Source organism: Debaryomyces hansenii (genome assembly GCF_000006445.2).
Source record: "Debaryomyces hansenii CBS767 chromosome A complete sequence".
In the NCBI taxonomy this organism is placed as follows: domain Eukaryota; kingdom Fungi; phylum Ascomycota; class Pichiomycetes; order Serinales; family Debaryomycetaceae; genus Debaryomyces; species Debaryomyces hansenii.
In genome coordinates, this window is record NC_006043.2 from 183,454 (window position 1) to 201,150 (window position 17,697).

The 17,697-nt window shown below is 35.9% G+C and overlaps 8 protein-coding genes across 8 annotated transcripts; 2 read left to right on the forward strand and 6 right to left on the reverse strand. All coding sequences in view use genetic code 12, as the record gives it.

Moving 5' to 3' along the window:
- Positions 1-33: 33 nt before the first annotated feature.
- DEHA2A02200g (DEHA2A02200p) lies at positions 34-1,836 on the reverse strand (the record flags this gene model as incomplete). Its single annotated transcript, XM_456434.1, has 1 exon — positions 34-1,836. One exon carries the CDS (start codon positions 1,834-1,836, stop codon positions 34-36), a length of 1,803 nt encoding a protein of 600 aa, XP_456434.2.
- Positions 1,837-1,953: 117 nt separating this feature from the next.
- On the reverse strand, positions 1,954-4,158 carry DEHA2A02222g (DEHA2A02222p; the record flags this gene model as incomplete). The annotated part of the gene is made up of 1 exon (XM_456435.1): positions 1,954-4,158. The coding sequence occupies one exon, from the start codon at positions 4,156-4,158 to the stop codon at positions 1,954-1,956; it is 2,205 nt and encodes a 734-aa protein (XP_456435.2).
- Positions 4,159-4,382: 224 nt separating this feature from the next.
- DEHA2A02244g (DEHA2A02244p) lies at positions 4,383-9,485 on the reverse strand (the record flags this gene model as incomplete). Its single annotated transcript, XM_002769910.1, has 1 exon — positions 4,383-9,485. The coding sequence occupies one exon, from the start codon at positions 9,483-9,485 to the stop codon at positions 4,383-4,385; it is 5,103 nt and encodes a 1,700-aa protein (XP_002769956.1).
- A 154-nt stretch (positions 9,486-9,639) lies between these two features.
- Positions 9,640-11,889, reverse strand: DEHA2A02266g (DEHA2A02266p; the record flags this gene model as incomplete). The annotated part of the gene is made up of 1 exon (XM_456437.1): positions 9,640-11,889. The coding sequence occupies one exon, from the start codon at positions 11,887-11,889 to the stop codon at positions 9,640-9,642; it is 2,250 nt and encodes a 749-aa protein (XP_456437.2).
- Positions 11,890-12,139: 250 nt separating this feature from the next.
- DEHA2A02288g (DEHA2A02288p) lies at positions 12,140-12,847 on the reverse strand (the record flags this gene model as incomplete). Its single annotated transcript, XM_456438.1, has 1 exon — positions 12,140-12,847. The coding sequence occupies one exon, from the start codon at positions 12,845-12,847 to the stop codon at positions 12,140-12,142; it is 708 nt and encodes a 235-aa protein (XP_456438.1).
- A 151-nt stretch (positions 12,848-12,998) lies between these two features.
- Positions 12,999-13,556, reverse strand: DEHA2A02310g (DEHA2A02310p; the record flags this gene model as incomplete). Its single annotated transcript, XM_456439.1, has 1 exon — positions 12,999-13,556. The coding sequence occupies one exon, from the start codon at positions 13,554-13,556 to the stop codon at positions 12,999-13,001; it is 558 nt and encodes a 185-aa protein (XP_456439.2).
- A 204-nt stretch (positions 13,557-13,760) lies between these two features.
- On the forward strand, positions 13,761-14,342 carry DEHA2A02332g (DEHA2A02332p; the record flags this gene model as incomplete). The annotated part of the gene is made up of 1 exon (XM_456440.1): positions 13,761-14,342. One exon carries the CDS (start codon positions 13,761-13,763, stop codon positions 14,340-14,342), a length of 582 nt encoding a protein of 193 aa, XP_456440.1.
- Positions 14,343-14,971: 629 nt separating this feature from the next.
- DEHA2A02354g (DEHA2A02354p) lies at positions 14,972-17,452 on the forward strand (the record flags this gene model as incomplete). Its single annotated transcript, XM_002769911.1, has 1 exon — positions 14,972-17,452. The coding sequence occupies one exon, from the start codon at positions 14,972-14,974 to the stop codon at positions 17,450-17,452; it is 2,481 nt and encodes an 826-aa protein (XP_002769957.1).
- Positions 17,453-17,697: the final 245 nt, after the last annotated feature.

Here is a 17,697-nt window from a genome sequence, read left to right on the forward strand (position 1 = left end):
CAAGATGGAAGTAAATGCAATGTAATATAATGCTCATAATCCTAACCCTTTTTGTCTCCAGTAGTCTCTTTTAATATCTTTATCTAAATTATTCTTTTGTTTATCAGAGTCTTGGGTTTCGGTATCTTCCTCTTTTTTTTCCTTAGGATCGTCTTCTTCATCCTCAGATGGCACATTGATGCTCATAAAATCGGCTACTTTCTTTTTATTCGGATCTTCAGGTTTTATTTCCTGTGCAAATGTGGTGTCTTCTTCACTTTCAACCGTCATGTCGGAAAAATAATATTTATTATTACCATTGGCACCGTCACTTTCATCATCATCATTTCCTTCCTCATTTTCATGATTAATTAATGCATCATTAGTGACCTTATGTCTATCATCGTTGAAATCTCTTTCTTTACCTCTATACTTAATAATATCACCTAGAATCAGCTGCCCAATTCTGGACTTATAAGATGCACCATTTAATTCGTAGCATTTATCAACCAATAATTGAAATGCACCTCCAAATGCCTTCTTTAAATCTCTTAAATTATAAGAAGATCGTGTTATATTATTAGCTGGATCAGAAGGGTCTTGTATTATGATGGAAAATGGATTTCTTGAAGTATTCAAAACTGGATGTTTTCTTTTTAGCAAGTATTTTGGAAGATCAGTTTCTGTATCAATTGCAATGATTAAATTGTCGTAAGAAAAATTACGTCCATACAATTCAAAAAATTCTATTAACAAAGAACCCAAATTGTCCAACACCGCCATATTTTTAGTAGATAGTCTTGGGTGTAGCTTTAAGAAGTGATAACATAATATGATAGTCGAATATCCACCTAATCCTCCTACATGGACATTGTTTAACTTACGCGACCTCAAAAACTGTTTCACGATAAGGACTAGTTCTCGCAAACCAGGAGTGGATGACAACCATCTTCTAATCTTCTTAGCAGCATCAATACCATTAGTTCTTTCGAAAGATATATCTATATGGATATTAGAAGTTGGATCCACGAATTTAATAATGGGAACCTTGGCCTTGGCGATCACTTCTATATTTTTTGCTAACTTTTTATTTCTTAAAAATGACGATAACTGGTACAATCTCGATCTATGCTCATAGTCTCCAGTTTCTGATACAACAACCATATCTATATCCGAGCCTGGTAAATATAAATCAGTAGCACAAGATCCAAATACATGAAGCTCAGTAGCAGGCCAAAATTGCCCAATTTGTTGTTTCAACTGGTTGACAACTCTATTTCTGGTCATAATTTCCGCCTCAGACGGAGATATGTAATTGACAAAATCTTTAATTTCCATAGTGAACCAGTCCGCAATTTCCTTTTGTTTCGAGTGGTCATGGTCTTTAATCCATGGGTATAACGATTTGGTGGTGGTTTGCGTATGAATCGTGCCTGATTCATCATCACTTAGTACCCCATCATCGGAATAATCATCATAATCGTTACGTTCAGGAGCATCTTCTTCTGACGAGCTGAAGCCAAATTCTATGAAATCTTGATTCTTGGCTAACTCATTATTTACAAACTTTTGCTTCTTCGATGCCGGCTCTTCCAGATCTTCCGGCTTGTCATCATCGGATACTATCACAACACCTTCCTCCTCATCATCCGACTCAACGAATACCATTTCTGGTTCCCTGGAATTTGATTTAAAGTCAAACTTCAAACTTGAGTCTGATTCATTATCACTCGATGGTAATGCTTCATATTTATTTTCAATCGGTATTATCCCACCACTTTTACTCGTCTTTTTTCTTTGCTTCTTAGACTTAAGCTTGACTGGAGGAGATTCTCTCTTCCTTTTGGATACCATCATCTACACGTCTAGAGAGAAATACTATTAATTACTTAAATAGTTGAAGATAAATGCTGTATATATTTTGATGGACTATCAAAAAATTTTCGGTCATGTGATCCGATATGTAATTGCAGCTTATATAGCTAAGGCCATTGATAAACTGAATGCTAATATCAAACAGGATACCCTTGCAAATTTAGACTCCAATAATAGTAAATCCGTAGAAAACAAAACTAAAACTAAAATTTTGACCATCAATTTGTAGGTATAAAAAATATTATACTCAATGATATCGAAAAGCAAAATGTTTAGCATGTAGCCTAAGATCATGCAAAAGTTGAAGATATTTGACTTAGTGACAGCAGATGATATAAAAGCATCTCTAGTGGGTACTTGTACGGAATAATCATCGTCATATTCGGAACTGGCTATATCATGTACGTCATCGTCCTCTGAGGTAATGTCGTCAGATTGATATATAAAATCTGGATCAATGGCCTCTTCAGGTTGAGATGGATTTATTGCAGGAATTAGACCGAATTTGTTTGTTTCTTCTTCAGGATTGTCTTGAATTATCTCATTTTCGGCTATAAATCTTTTCCATTTCATGGCTTCCAAGAATTTTATCACATCGCCTGACAATAATCGGTTTGGTGGTGAATTCTCCGGTTCTTTAGAATCATCACCTTTTATCATTAAGTATATTAGCTTTTCAAAATCACTCACGCAGCTTTCATCAAACTCATTAGTTCCTGGTTTGATTTGGACAGATGACACAAACCATTCGTGGAATTTGGTAGCATTTAGGTCAAAGTACCATTCGAGAATTTTGTCCCTGATGAGCTGTGGGTCTAACTCACCTTTAATCATATGTGAAAAAGGTAGTATTCCAGCACATAACCAGCACAATATTAATCCTAACGAATAGATATCACTCTCATAAGTGAATTCGTTTATAAAATATTGTCGTTCACTACCAAGAGACGGATCAAAATTAGAAAATAACCAAAGTTCTGGTGCTGTGAATTCAAGAGTACCTGTGTTTCCACGACGTTCGTCTTCATCTTTATTCACGTCTTTAATGGATACATCATCCGCTGGAATGTTATGCTTATTAATAAATTGGCCTTCCCCAAAATCAGATACCAAGACCTTTGGCAATTTTGAAAGCTCTCCGTTTAATTCATTTTCGCACCCATAAATCCGATTATCAATAGGATTATTATCATACTTGTTATCCAATAAACAATTGGATGGTTTGAGATCACGATGAAGGATTCCGTGCAAATGCAAATAATGCACACCTTTTGCAACATCCCTAAAAAATTTCCAAATTTCAATACATCCTAACCAAAATTTCTTATTTTCCTTACTTTCTGGATCCATATCTTCAAGTTTCTGATTAGAATTTTTACGTACCGATCTACGGCGTTGTCGTTCCAAATCAAGTTGCTCTTTAGCACTTAAATGCAATTCACGTAAGAATACTTTTTCTATAAGGTCTTCTAAATGCCCGCCATCACAATATTGCTGAAGAATGAAGACATAAGGGATACTATTATCAAATTCTGAATTTTTTTGTTTATCTGGCAAGAAGTAAGTCTTCAGGTCTTGGATATCACCCAACTCTAACCAAACATGATTATACCTTATTAAATTATTCTCATTAGCTCCTTGTATGGATAGCTCGTATAAAATAAGTACTTCATTTAAAACTTGTTCTAGTAGTTCAATCTTATCTCCTATGCTAATTCTTTTTACTGCATACGTTCCAAGCTTTATATCATTCAATACATGAACCACTTTATATACCTGCGAATGGGCACCAGATCCAAGCATAAATGGGGGAACTTTTTTGAAAAATCTTTTGAAATAACCTTGGTTGAATATATTTTCTGGTAGAGTAGAGGCTGATCTGACCCTAGGTTTTTGATTATAAGGTAGCTTTCCTAACAACTTAAAATAATCATGATGCATAAAACCTTCTGGGAAATTCTTCATCATGGCCTTCCTACTATCAGGACCCGATTTCAATGAGTCCATTAGTTCATTCAGTGCATCACTTTTACTTCTCTTAGACGTTTCGCCAATATTCGAATGTTCAGACCATGCAAACCCACAACTCGGACATTTTATATGACTATGGGGGTTGTTATTTCCATACCTTGTTCCGCTACTGCGATCTTCACTACGAACTAGATCTATTTTATTATTCTGACCCTCGTTTGCAGTTGAGACTAATTGAAGCGTATTATCCTGATTATCATGGAGCACTAAAATACCGTGGTTCGGATCGTGATAGACTATTTCGTTGCTTGAATTATACGGAACTATTGACATATAGACTTTTTGAAATCACAAGCAAAGATAAATAGAATCAATTGAAATTAATATAACCGTATATATTTGTTTCAAAACAATGAATCATTAGACTATTGTAAATTCGAACCTCGTATAAACTTGATTGCAATCAGTCTTGTTTTAAATAAAATTGGATCATACTGCACAAAGAATATCTACGCTTTCAATTATCATAAATTACTATCGTACATTAATTATGCTATTTAAGACTCTACGGAGTCAATATTCCTCATACGAAGAATAAATGTCATCAACTTAGTTTCCAATTGATATTTTTCACTTTGAGGAATACGTGAAATTTCGACGTCAGACATATTTTCGATATAAGAAGTAAGATTATTAGCAGCTTCGCATGGCTGCAATTCAGAATTTTCATTAGTGGTAGACCCTTCGTCTTGTGGTCCATTATCTGAGTCTTCCTTTTCCTTAAGATTTTGCGAGTCAATTTCGTCGTCCTCACCTATGGTTGAAAGGAAATTATTAGATTTTGAATCTGATTCTGGAGTGAAGTCTTCAGATCTGTCTCCAACATGCACAGGAGGCAGGTTTGGTATCATGGAATTATAGCTATCCGATAATTGTATACTGCTTGAGGTTTCGGTATTACTTGGCTCTGCTAATGCAGTCGAAGTTGCTCTGAAGTCCTGAGTATCAAAAGTAGGCGGTGCCGTTTGATCGCTCGTTGCAGAGCATTGTATCTCATCATTTTCTATCGAATCGTTGACATCTTTTCGAAATTGGTCACTGGAAGATACATGAACGATATGGTTGTCCAAATTTGAGTTTCCTGTACTTTCGTCGGTCATTGAAATACCAGATTCTGGTGCTGAAGTTCCATTATCATTCTTCTCATCGGAAGGAAATTCATTTTGCTTTTGTTTCTTTCTACCACTGATTTCGTCTTCATCATAACAGGTCTTGCGCTTATAATTAGTAGACTCTTGATCGTCTGTATTTTCAATGTCGTCAGACAGATCTGACGATTCACGGCTCGAAAATCCATTTTGGATCACTTTGCTGTAGTCATTACTGCTAGGAGAAATTGATTTTCTTGTCCTGTCAAGAGTTTCTGGGGGGGAACTAGGTTCATCTTCTACAAGGTCAAATTCGTTGATTGAATTTTGAGACATTGAGCTCGCCTCGAGTTGTGAAATATCATCATCGTTAAATGAAGAGGGTATTTGAACTTCACTTTTTATATGATCCAAGTCAATAGTTTCTTCATTGCCACTAGGTGATATGCAACTTTCAGAATTAGAACCATTATCGGGGGAACTTTTGTTCAAATTCGACTTAGCGTTTCTTCTTGCCTTTTTAATTGGTGTTGCTGGAGAAAGCTTGGCGTTTAACATAGCTGTAAACGAATGAATATCAAAGTTTGGATTTACTTCTGGAGCTGGTGTATTCTCTTTTTTGACTTTAATGTTGGTCTTCTTTTTTGGCTTCGGCTTAGCTACTGATTTAGACCTCTTTCGGTTTGCTTTTGATTTGGTCAGATTATCAATTTCCAATTGACTTATATCAGAACCGGATGACATATTCCTCTTTTCGTAACGGTTAGTTTTACTATCTTTATTTGAATTAGAAAACAGCTTAGGAATTGCAATGTTCTCAATTGACTCAATTGTTTCCATATCGTCCATTTGTAAGTCTTTAGAACAGTCAGGAGCGGCAATTATCTGTGTATTATCCTCTTTACCACTTACCTCTGAGTTTTTCGAATCACCGGGTGATGCTGGTCCCGTTTGATTAAGAAGTTCACTATCAAAATATAGCTTAGAATTATCTGTAAGCCATGCTTTTTTCAATAATGGTAACCTGTCCCATTTATTTTGAATATGCGATCTTACGTCTAATCCTACTTCATAAGATGAAACAAGAAAATCATCTAGCAACTTGAAATTTCCTGATTCAACAATATTAGAGAGATATGAATTCCAAACCAGACGAAATTCGAACTGGCGAAAGCCTTCTAAAGCCTTAAATTTTTTCATTATATTTTTTCTTAAATTGTAAAGTTCAAGATCAAACCGCTTATCAATAAGAAACTTGAGGATTTCAAAAAACTCCTCGTCGTTTTCAAACCTGGAAATTATCAAGTTTAGTGGAATTTGTTTGAGGTGTGGATGTGGCGCATTGTGAACTAGTTCAACGAAGTATTTAAATATAGGTATTGTCCACAATTGAATATCTAAGATTCCGGATACACGCTCAAATTCGGTAGCACTGAGTAACACAATAGATTGTATTAACTTTTTAGCTATCGACTCATAGTCTTTGGATATTATTTGGAAAAGGTTTCCAGCCAATTCTAATTCGAGATTCGAAGCAGCATTTATCTTTCTACTATTCAAAGCTGACACTATAAAGTTTTTCAATCCAGCATGCGTATTATATTCTTGTAATTTGACCAATTCAAGAAGAAATATTAAATTCTTCGAATCACGGATCGCCAAATGGATTGACTCCAAGAAATCAAAAGCTTGTAGTTCTTCCATGTCACTCAAACAATTATTAATAATTAGAATATAAATATTAGTTGCATTTGAACGCGTACCATTTTTCTCTATTAAATTCGAAGCATCGAAAGTATCGTTCAAATTAAGCATGAGCTTTTGAATAGAAGAATATGAAAGTTTGTTATGTTTGAATAGGACACTTAAAACATTGGGTAAATTGTCGATTATATCTTGAGTGGCATCGGAAGGTTTTATTTCTTTCTTGGTGATCAGCTTCAAGGAATTCAAAAAATTGTTGAAAAATTCCAACTTTGAATCTATAGTCAATCCTTCCAATTTAAAAACAATGTTTATGTTTTGCAAAATTCTATCAAACTTACTGAATATCCATTTAGGACTTACTGGGCTAATATCATTTAGACTTATGGATTCATTAGAAAGACATCTCATTTCATTGAATGGCTTTTCATTAGTAGATACTGATGGTTTTATTAAGCGTGTCAAAATCTTTAGACCTAACTCATTCATGTACGTATTAGATAACTCTTTCTTAAAGTAAAAGTTTATAAATACTGACTGAATAATCTTATCCCAGTATACGTGAACATATCTAGATGAATTTAATACCAGTGGGTTGAGTAAGGTGTATATGATTGATAAAAATAAGTTATGTGACGAATCAATGATTTCTTTTTGATTTTCCACAGCAGAAATATTAAGTAACGGATGAATCAATAACTTAATTTTTGGCTTTAAAATGTTATTTATGGCTTGTGGTTTTGATTTACTGCTTTTACTATTTGGACTTGAATCAATTAAACATCTGATGCTGTCTAGATCATTGTGACACACGTTGAATATGACCGCTTTCCAACTGTTCAACGCGATCATTTTAGCTGAATTATTATTCACATTGAAACACGATTTGTGTACTCTTAACCAATCTGATAGAAAAGGCCAATTTTCGTATCCTGAGCCACTATCACTGGATAATAATGTTACACCTACCCATATATCCATGGCCGATTTATACTGGCCATTTCCAATTAAAGTTTCAAGGGTGGATATTATAAAATGTATCACTAGATTTTCATCAGACTTAGTAGTAGGTGCTTCGGGTGATACTGAAATAGTTGAGTCTGAGGTTATCGATTTAACTGTTGAAGGTAAAGGAGAAGCTAACAAACGTCTCACTGAAAATAAAACATTCTTATTATCCAAATAGTTCCTAGCGACCTCGAGTAACACCAGAATCCCCATACCGATGACTTTTGAATATAACGGGGAAGAAAGATCGCATAAGTTCATAAGGAAAAATTCAAACCAATGCTTAAAATTATTAGCCATCATAACAGGGAAGTTCAGTACTAAATTTTTCAAAGTTACGAACTCTTCAACGACTAATGACGAGCTTACAAATTTCCTCATGTTAAGCAAACTTTGGAGAATAAGTTCCAGGATATTAGCATTTTCATTTTGATTGTTAAATATTAGCTTCTTCTTCTTGTTATTAAATTTGCAATCCTTTAGTATGCTAAGATATGGTATTATTAACGTCTTCGATATTGTTGGTTTAACAATTGTTTTGCAACAGTGTACGTAAAACCACTTTGCATCTTCAATTGATACAAAATTATTCAATTCTTGATCCAACATGATAAAGTTGATTACTTTTAATGCTTGACTGATAATACGAATACTAAATGGGTCATTTTTGCTGGGGGAATAGTTGTTTTCCTTCTCTTCATTTTCGCAAAATAGTTTTAACTCGATTTGCTTAACGTCTCTTTGTATAAATGCTGATAAAGTATGAATGTACGTATTATCCATAAAAGACGTAGAATTTGTTTTCATCAGACTTTTGGAGTTAATCTTTTGCGGACTATTTGATTTGCTTGGAATGGTGAGTAATTTCAATAGACTATCAGAAGTATTACATCTGCATATATGATTCAAAGTGGCGTATACTTCAAACTTTTTAGAGAATTTTTTATCCCGTAACACATTAATGCATCCATCTATAAGTTGTGGTAGATCAGGAGAATTTGGAGCCAACTGTATTATGGTACCCAGAAGCCAGAATTCGGGGTTACTAGGACTATTCTTGATGTTTATATTATTAGATGATTTGACCCACAATGACGTATCATTAGGATTACATGGGGATGAAGTTTGATTCAAAGAATTAATCTTTAAGATGGACTTTTTTGGAGTATGTTCAAGAACTGGTAGCCGTGAACCGCAGTGTACGGCTGCAGGGGAACTGGGCAACTCACTCACTAAGTCATCCGAAAATGCAACTGATTTCTTCTTTTTGATTGGAGAAGAAGATAATTCTTCTCTATACCGAACCTTTTTTGATGTAGGCTTTATTGGCGACGAATTCAATTCCATGTCCATGTAAGCTTGGTCATTCATGAACTCATCTGCCAATGGTGGGATATTAATGTAGTTCTTTTCTTCTCGCGTACTGAGTTCTCCTTTTGGTATTTTAGCCAAATTCCCATCACTGACATCTAAATCACCACTTTCAAGTTTATCCTCTGAAATGTTCATATCTATAATTGAACTGTCTGAAGTCATTTCGCTTGTAGTTTCATTGTCCTTGTCATTCTCGTTTAAACCTCTAGCAACCTCTGAATTAGTATGTGTTGATCTTGTGCGAGGAGTAAACGAATCCCTTTTTTGAATTCCATGGGACGTATCTATTGGATGTGTGCCTGACTTTGCAAATGAGCTCTCTGATGTGGAATCCACTATGCCTAAATGATTATGTGGTTTTTCCACAATTATCGGCGAGCCCAGTGACAGCAGGCCATTGATTTGCGTGTCAGAATCTACCCACATTCGATTAACCTCTCTATACCTATTATAATTGTTGGTTTAATTGTAAACTTGTGTGGAAAGTTTTTGATAAGCGAATGGTTCCATATGAAAAAAATTTTTGGCGAGACGCGTTCTTAAGAATTTACGTTTATTGAAATACTTATATTATACTAGACTAATTCTTAGTTTTCTTAGTAGCAGGTTCTTCTTCTGTAATAGTATCATCAGCATCACGAGATCTCTTTATACCTGAACTTTCATCGTTGGAATCTAATTCGTTCAGTTGGGGATTAGATTCAGTATTGGATTCGTCATGTAGAATTTCACTATCTCTAACCATCCCTTCTTTTTCAATTTCCTCTATATTACTTTGGGACTCTTCCGCTATCTTTTCCACTATATTACCGTTATTGTTGTCTCCGGCGTCCTCTGTTTTTTCTTTGGTTTCTGGTTGTTCAGTAGATTCAGCAGCCTTCTCAGATACTTCAGGCATGTTCAATTCGGCACTTAACATCTGTTTGTTCAATAAGTTACCAAATTTCAACCAATTAGAGTTCCTTTGCTTTTTCAAGTGTTTCCAGGTAAGGACATTACGTTCGTCAACGAGCTGGTCCAATTCCTGTTTATCTTTTGCATCTGATATCTTTTCTGTAAGTAAGTCAATTCCCTCTTGAAATCTATCATTGTCACTTGTTTCACTATCCTTGGCTAATATCAGAATCCCTCGTTCTACTTTCATCTTTCTGGATAATTGTGGGGTTGCATAATTGTTAAAATAGCGCTTTTCCTTGAAAGGTATTATTGTTTCAGTCTTCTCTTGTGCCACTGCCAACTCGGAAGCGGTAAGCACCTTATCAACGAATAACGATTTGCCTGTGTTTGGGTCCTTTCCATATATCAACCAGCCCCACCAGAAAGTTTCATCAATAGCCATATGTTGTAATAAGAACGAAAATTGACTGTCTATGGAACGATAGCGCTTAGGTATTTCTCTTTTAATTTTGAAGAATAATGACACCAAACTGTCTGGAGGAGAATCATCCGTAAAGTGTTTAATATTAGCAGGGCCATTGAGCGATTTCAAAAATACCTTTTTGTTTGCTGCATTTAATTCATAGTACAAGTGACAAATGAAATATATCTGAATTAAACATGTTTGACGTACTTTGCTGTCATCAAACTGCTTAGACATGAAACTATAATCTTGTTTCTTCAATTGATCAAATGAATCACCTCTTTTTTTCTCATCAAACTGTGCAAGAGAATAATGTTCTGGAAAGTATAATTTATTAGCATATTTTTCTTTAAGATGCCTTTCCTCGGTCTCAGATTTTGGTGTAGGGACTGCAAACTGATCAATCTTAGGGGCAACAGATGACCAACTATTTTCTTCTTCCATCAAATATTCATAGACCTTTTTTAATGTATCCGATATTCTGGTGAGTTGTTTATGGTTGGCCGGCTTTAAAAAGTAATACGGATCACGGAACAATTTATTTATCTGTATCACATCCTTTATAAAGCTGTCATCTCGGGATCTCGAGTTCGTAGAGAAATCTTTGACAATTCTATTAGAAGTACTGAAGTATTTGTTTAACCCGGTATTGTCTTCAAAATTGAAAATGTTGGCTATAAACATCCTCACACGATATTGAAATGTATCATTGAACGTATCCTTTTTGCACAAATCTCTTTTACCCTGTATATTTTTCTCAAAGAATCTATCTGTTAAAGTATTGCATATTTCCAAGAACGAAATTCTGTCACTAGTGACTTGTTTATCAAAAATCTTATCTTGAATTAATTTTTTACGGGTTTCCAAATAGTACCAAAATGTACTAATTGCGTTCGTTGACATGTTAAAGAGGGTTTGCAGTATCTGAGATAATAACAGGTAGAAGCTAGATTTGATAGAAGGATATGTCTCGATCACTAGATGCATCTGGAAATCCACTAATACACTTAGTCTATTATAGCTCCTAAGTTCATCACGAGAAATATTAAATTTTCCAGTTTCTATTACTTTGTCTGCCTTCACTTCATCTTCATTTGCAGTATTTTTCAATTCTTCTAATTGCTTGGTAAGAAATTCCTGAGCAGCTTTTTGAAAAGACATAGTCAATATGAAATCTCTAGTTTTTTCATCTAGACCTACATTAAAATTTCCTATCTCATTCTTTAAATTGTTTGCCACCTCATCATCGGTATCATCAACTTCTGTCATTGGAACATCGATTTTATAGTCAAAGTCATATTCCTTGATAATATCTTCGAAGATTTGATGTTTACCAGTGAATTTTTCAAATTCGAAGGTTTTCAACAAATAATTGGAATCATCATCCGGAACAAATTGATTTATCAAATCAATCAATGCATTAGAACATAATTCTATAGGTTGAGCTAACCTATTATCTTCAGTCGCCATACGTTCTGCAGTTTATAGTTGGTCGTCTAGTATATTCACGTACGAAAATTGTTCTTGATTTGAAAATATCGAATTATGCGCAGGAAGTTAAATAAGGCCCTTTTCGATTCAAGACATAATGGTAATGATTAACAGTATTATTTACAAATATATACAATATATATATATAGATGGGCTCATCAGGAAGCATGTCGAATCATGATTATTTTGCTTCACTTGTTTCGACTATATTTATGCCATAGATGCACACTTATACATCGAAATTTTTGGAACGATGCTTCTTTTTGTCACTTTGTCTCTTCTTATTAAATAGACGTTTTTCTTTACGGTCATCTTTTATTTCTTGCCATCTCTTTTTGTCTTCTTCACTCGTTTCTCCTGCAAAAAATGTGTTGTCTTTGATCTCTTGAATCAATTTTCGAAAGCATTCGTCGGTATTGGTATCTCTATTCCTGGTCGAATCACTCTGAACAAGTATTCCTCCACTCTTAGTCTCGTACCTGATTTTATTCTCATTTATTTGCGACCTTATTGGCTTTGGGATCCAGAAGCAGAATTGGGGATTGAGCCATTGATCTGGACCAAGCGCAATGGTAGCTTTCGAAGACGTCTTATTAACCTTTTGTCCACCAGGACCTGATGATCTACTGTAAGATATTTCGAATATGTTGTCTGGTACTTGAGTACTTGAGAAGTTTTCCATCCATTCTTTGGCTTTGCTTATTTCTTCTGTCGAAAATTCTGAATCTGGAGCAGTAGAGAACGCACGAACTATACCAGGGGTTACTGGATTGACATTCCTGATGCAATTTAGGGAAATTGGATAAAACCTTATCCCTTTAACAGGCAACTGAAGTAGTTTCATGCGGTACATGATAATATTGTATAATCGATTAGAAGGAACAAGCACCCATTTATTCGATTTATGTCCCAAAAAAATCGCGATAATGCACACCATGGTCTGATACAGTATAACTAGGCCTAAACTGGCCCATCGAAAGAAGTATAATTGGATTTTTAACTTATACACGGAATATAAAGCATTCAAACGAATGTGAGAAACGAAATATACACTATATTTTGTTGGCAAAAACCACCACCATCATGTTCTAAATTTGAGATAAGACCTTTTCGGCATCAGAAACATCAACACTGATGTTATCTGGTTCCACAAATGTCTCCGTGACCTTACCATCTTCCACTAACAAAGCGTATCTCTTGGATCTTTCGTTTCCGAAGGCCTTAGTGGCATCAAACTTCAAGTCAAGTGCAGAGACAAATTCCGCCTGAGGATCAGCCAAAAATGAAATTTGGTCTCCATCAATATTCCCTAACAACAGGCTACCCCATGCTTTCATGACGAATGCATCGTTAACTGAAACAATGAAGAACTTTTGGTATCCTTTATTGTTGAAATCACGTAATTTACTCAAAAATCCTGGTACATGCGAGGACGAACATGCTGGAGAAAATGCTCCTGGAACACCAATGATAACTGACTTACCGTTGCTGGTTTCTTCGGCAAGATTGACGTTGTTACCTGGCGATGATTCGAATAATGTAGTGCTTGGGATCTTATCCCCGACTGCCACAAATGAAGGCATCGACGTTCTAAATGTACGCACAAACTGCGGTCTGGCAATATTTCTGGTTAATTGGGATAACATTCTAGTCAATTGAACTATGTAAGTATCTAGATGGTTTGAAAAAAGAGTAATAAACGTATTTCAATCCATCAAAAAGTTGCTCCGATAGGCTTTTATAGGCCCGAGAGTGCGGTTACCGATATTATTGATTATCGACCACTAAGCTGAATAGTTTGAAGTACTATTGACATATTCAACATAAAGTAACGTAATATAGATAAAAACATGTCAGGTAAGGTATCATCACAAAGGTCTTCTCAAAGACAGACGCCCGAAGGAGATCAGGAAGAAATAACGGCACAAAAGGCTTTGGAACTTTACAGAAATGCATTAAATTTTAATGTCATAAGTAGATATGACGAATTCATAAAACAATTGCTTTACCATACGTCACATTGTGTGATATACAAGTTTAATGACGAAACACAGGAATGGGTGAAGACAGATTACCAGGGAACTTTGGCTTTATATTTGCGTGATTTCAAGGTTCCACAGAACCAGGGATTTCCACCAACGTACCAGGACTTGCAGAACCTCTTTTGTTACGGATTGCTCTTATTGAACAGAAACAACCCCGAGTGTTTCTCGTTGGGGCTTTTACCAAACAAAATCATCAAGCATTTTTTCCCCCAGGGTTTGAATAATATGAACATTTTGGAAATGGATGTCGAGCTTAATGACAATTTGATCATCGTCAAGGACTTGGTTGGTGATATATATGGCTTATGGGTTTTCAACGAAGACGACAGAATGAAGTTATATAAGTTACTCGAGTTCTGTTTAACAAATGACTCCTCAATGCTCTAGTCTGGCTGTTTCACGCTTTGAGGCCGTTAGAAAGCATGAAATCGGCTGCTATATAGACATATCAATTCACACTACAATGTATTATTGGTACGCCAATAAACGGAGTTAGAAACGGGGTTACGAAGGGGCTATCAGACATGCATCCAGTCCGATATTGGTAATTGTGTGGAGTTTTCATTCATCGCAATGATACCGTTTCAAGAGCGTAATTATAATTTTTGGTCTCCGTGAGATCTACAATGGTTACATCTTAATCACCACATGGGAATTTGCGTTTATATAACTGTTTATTCTGCTTATATAGTGTAATATAGCTACTAATAAATTAGTTTACTGAAAAATCCAGTACACACGTGATTGTGGAGGACTCGAACGAAAATATCACCAAAAGTTTTGTATATGTCTAACATAGATTCGAAATACACCCAATATATCGGCAAAATCCATTGGTCCTCGAGAAGTGAACTGGCTTGGTGATAATAGTTGTGCTAATCAGTGTAAAAATAAAGTTTAAGTAGAGTTTACTATCTCGTTACCCCTTTGAACGTACATTTATTAGTATTGATAGACTGAATCAAAGTAGAATACAAGATCAATAAAATTGGAGTCTATAATCAATTCCGAGAATAATGATTAATACCGGGGCCAATAACGTATCCAGTGCTCCCCATAACAGGACAAATCCATCGGTGCAAGCTCAGACACAAGCGCATCTACAACACTCGAAGCTATCGGTGCAGCAGCAGCAGCTATTAAGACAACGACAACAGCAACAATTACAGCAGCAACAGCAACAGCAACAAGTCACGCAACAACGCCAGCCAAGACCAAATCTTCAAAACTACCACTTTGCAAGTACTTCTCCTGAGGTTTTAAAGAAGTATGCGAAGTATCCACCGTCGTTGAGTTTCCACATATATGAATCGCATTATCGATTAAGCAATTCACAAGATTCGAATATCATTCCTAAGTCGTCGCCCATGATCAAAAGCTTCTTGCAGCACGTAATGAGAGAAGAAATACCTTTTGAAATGAGTGAATTGATTAAGGACTTCGCTATTAGGTCATACGATGGGTGTCTTATTTTACAGGTATACGACCATAGAAATATGATTCCAGCAGGAGCTCCAAATTCATCTAATGCAAGTTCTACTTCCGCGTCGACGGCAAATAACACAGATAGCAGCAACCCGAGTGGCTCGACCAGCGCTAATATTAATACCGTCGCAAATACTACAACAGATACCAGCGGTCCTGCTTCAAAGTCATCTAGTCCGTCGCAAAATGGCACTAATAACATGGTGTCATCAACAACAACAACGACTATTGAATCAACCAAAGTCATTTCGAAACCAAAGGCTTACAGAACCTTATTAAGGCCAACACAACTATCATTATATTATGACTTACTTTATCATACTGATTCGGCGTTAACGAAGTTTACTGACCCATTGTCACTTCAAATGGAATCGGAAATTTTAACATTAACTAATAGAAAAGTGGATTTATCTGTCCCATTAAATCCGTATTTATGTGAAGATTATTTGAAACCAGAAATAGAGTACCCTCGTAAAGAATGGGACGAAAAGAACCAAGATTGGAAGTTAATACATCTGCATCGTGACGAAGTTCAGAACCCACCACGTAAATTGCATCAAGATGAATTGATCATGCATAAATCTTCTGATTATGAGGAAATTATGTTTTTGTTATCTAATAAATACAAGAGGTCTGATGATACTCTGGATAAGAAATTGGTTGTGGTAGGCTCTTCATCCTTAGTATCTACGGGTACGACTAATAAGAATGGCAAAGAGGATAGTGTTGATCCCGAAGATAAAGGTAAAAATTCAGAAACTAAAAACGGGAGCACTACAGTTGTCAATTCTAATACAACTTCGAATTCTACTACTGGACAGTTCATGAGGCTTCGGTATATTGAAGAGATTAGAAAACGTAGAGAAGCCCAAAAGGCTCAGCAAGAGGCTGTTGCTGCCCAGGCGACTAACAATGGAGCTAACCTATTAGCACAATCTAATAATGCCGCTGCAATTAATGCAAGTAAAGAGACTGTACCTGATAATAAGGGTTCATTTGCGCCGCAAGATACTAATATATTACGTCCTGGATCTCAGCCACCAGCAGCTCCTGCCAATCTGCAACTCCAAAGACAACAGCAAATGATGGCTGAAAAGGCACAAACTTTGAGGGCAAGACAATTCCAGGCACAACAGCAAGCACAACAGCAAGCAAGACAACAACTTCAACAACAACAACTTCAACAGCAAACTAATAAAAGACAGAAAACTGATCATGTTCAACAGCAGCCACCTCAACCACCGCAATCCCAGCAACAGCAACAGCAACCACAACAGCCATATAATTCAATCTCTTCAACTCCTCAAATGGGAATGTCTCAACCAGCATCTAGCATGGGAACCCCGGTGATGAATGGAAATATGCCTACTCCACAGCAACGTTTCCAACAAGCACAACAACAAGCATTATCACAACAACCTTCCCAATCAGGACCCTCCCAACCGCAGTCGCAAGGGCAACTTAATGCTCTGCCGGCTGGACAGACTCCAGGTACGGCGCAGAACCAGCCAAACCAAACACAAATCCAACAACAACAAATATTCCAGAACACTTTGAATCCACAGGAACAACAAACTTTCAGACAATTGCAGTCAAGAATGAATGCATTTGCAATGATGGGTAATTCAGGAATTGCCCCAAATAGAGCACAGTTGACTCAACAACAGCAACAACAAGCAATTCAACAAGCCAAGCTAATTCAGCAGCAGTTGTTGCAAAAATTCCCCGTTTATTTCCAAAGGTTGCGCCAATTTCAGTTACTTCAACAACAGCGAAGACAACAACAGCAGCAACAGCCACAACCACCAAGCCAATCTCCACAGCCAATGGGAAATATTCCTTCATCGCTTCCGCAAAACTCACAATTTAATCAACATCAAAATGTGGGTGGTAAAACTGTTCCTGGAGCAATGAGCCCTCAGCAGCAGCAGATGATAAACCAACAAATGCTACAACAGATGGCTAATAATATGAACCAGCAGGGCAAGAAAAAAATGTATAAAAAGAAGTGAGTTTGATTATAATTAGATTCACATATAGTCGTACATACTTAATATATTATTTATAATTGCGATAAAATAAAACACTACTCTGAAATCCATATTATATTGAAATAAAACACACACTTATATAAAATACCATAAACACCTGAAAAGCCAAAATAATTCGATCCAACAAAAAGAAACCCCATGAAAGGGACACAAACATAAAGACCTATACAACACCACCAGAACCAATCCTAAGTATAAACAATAAA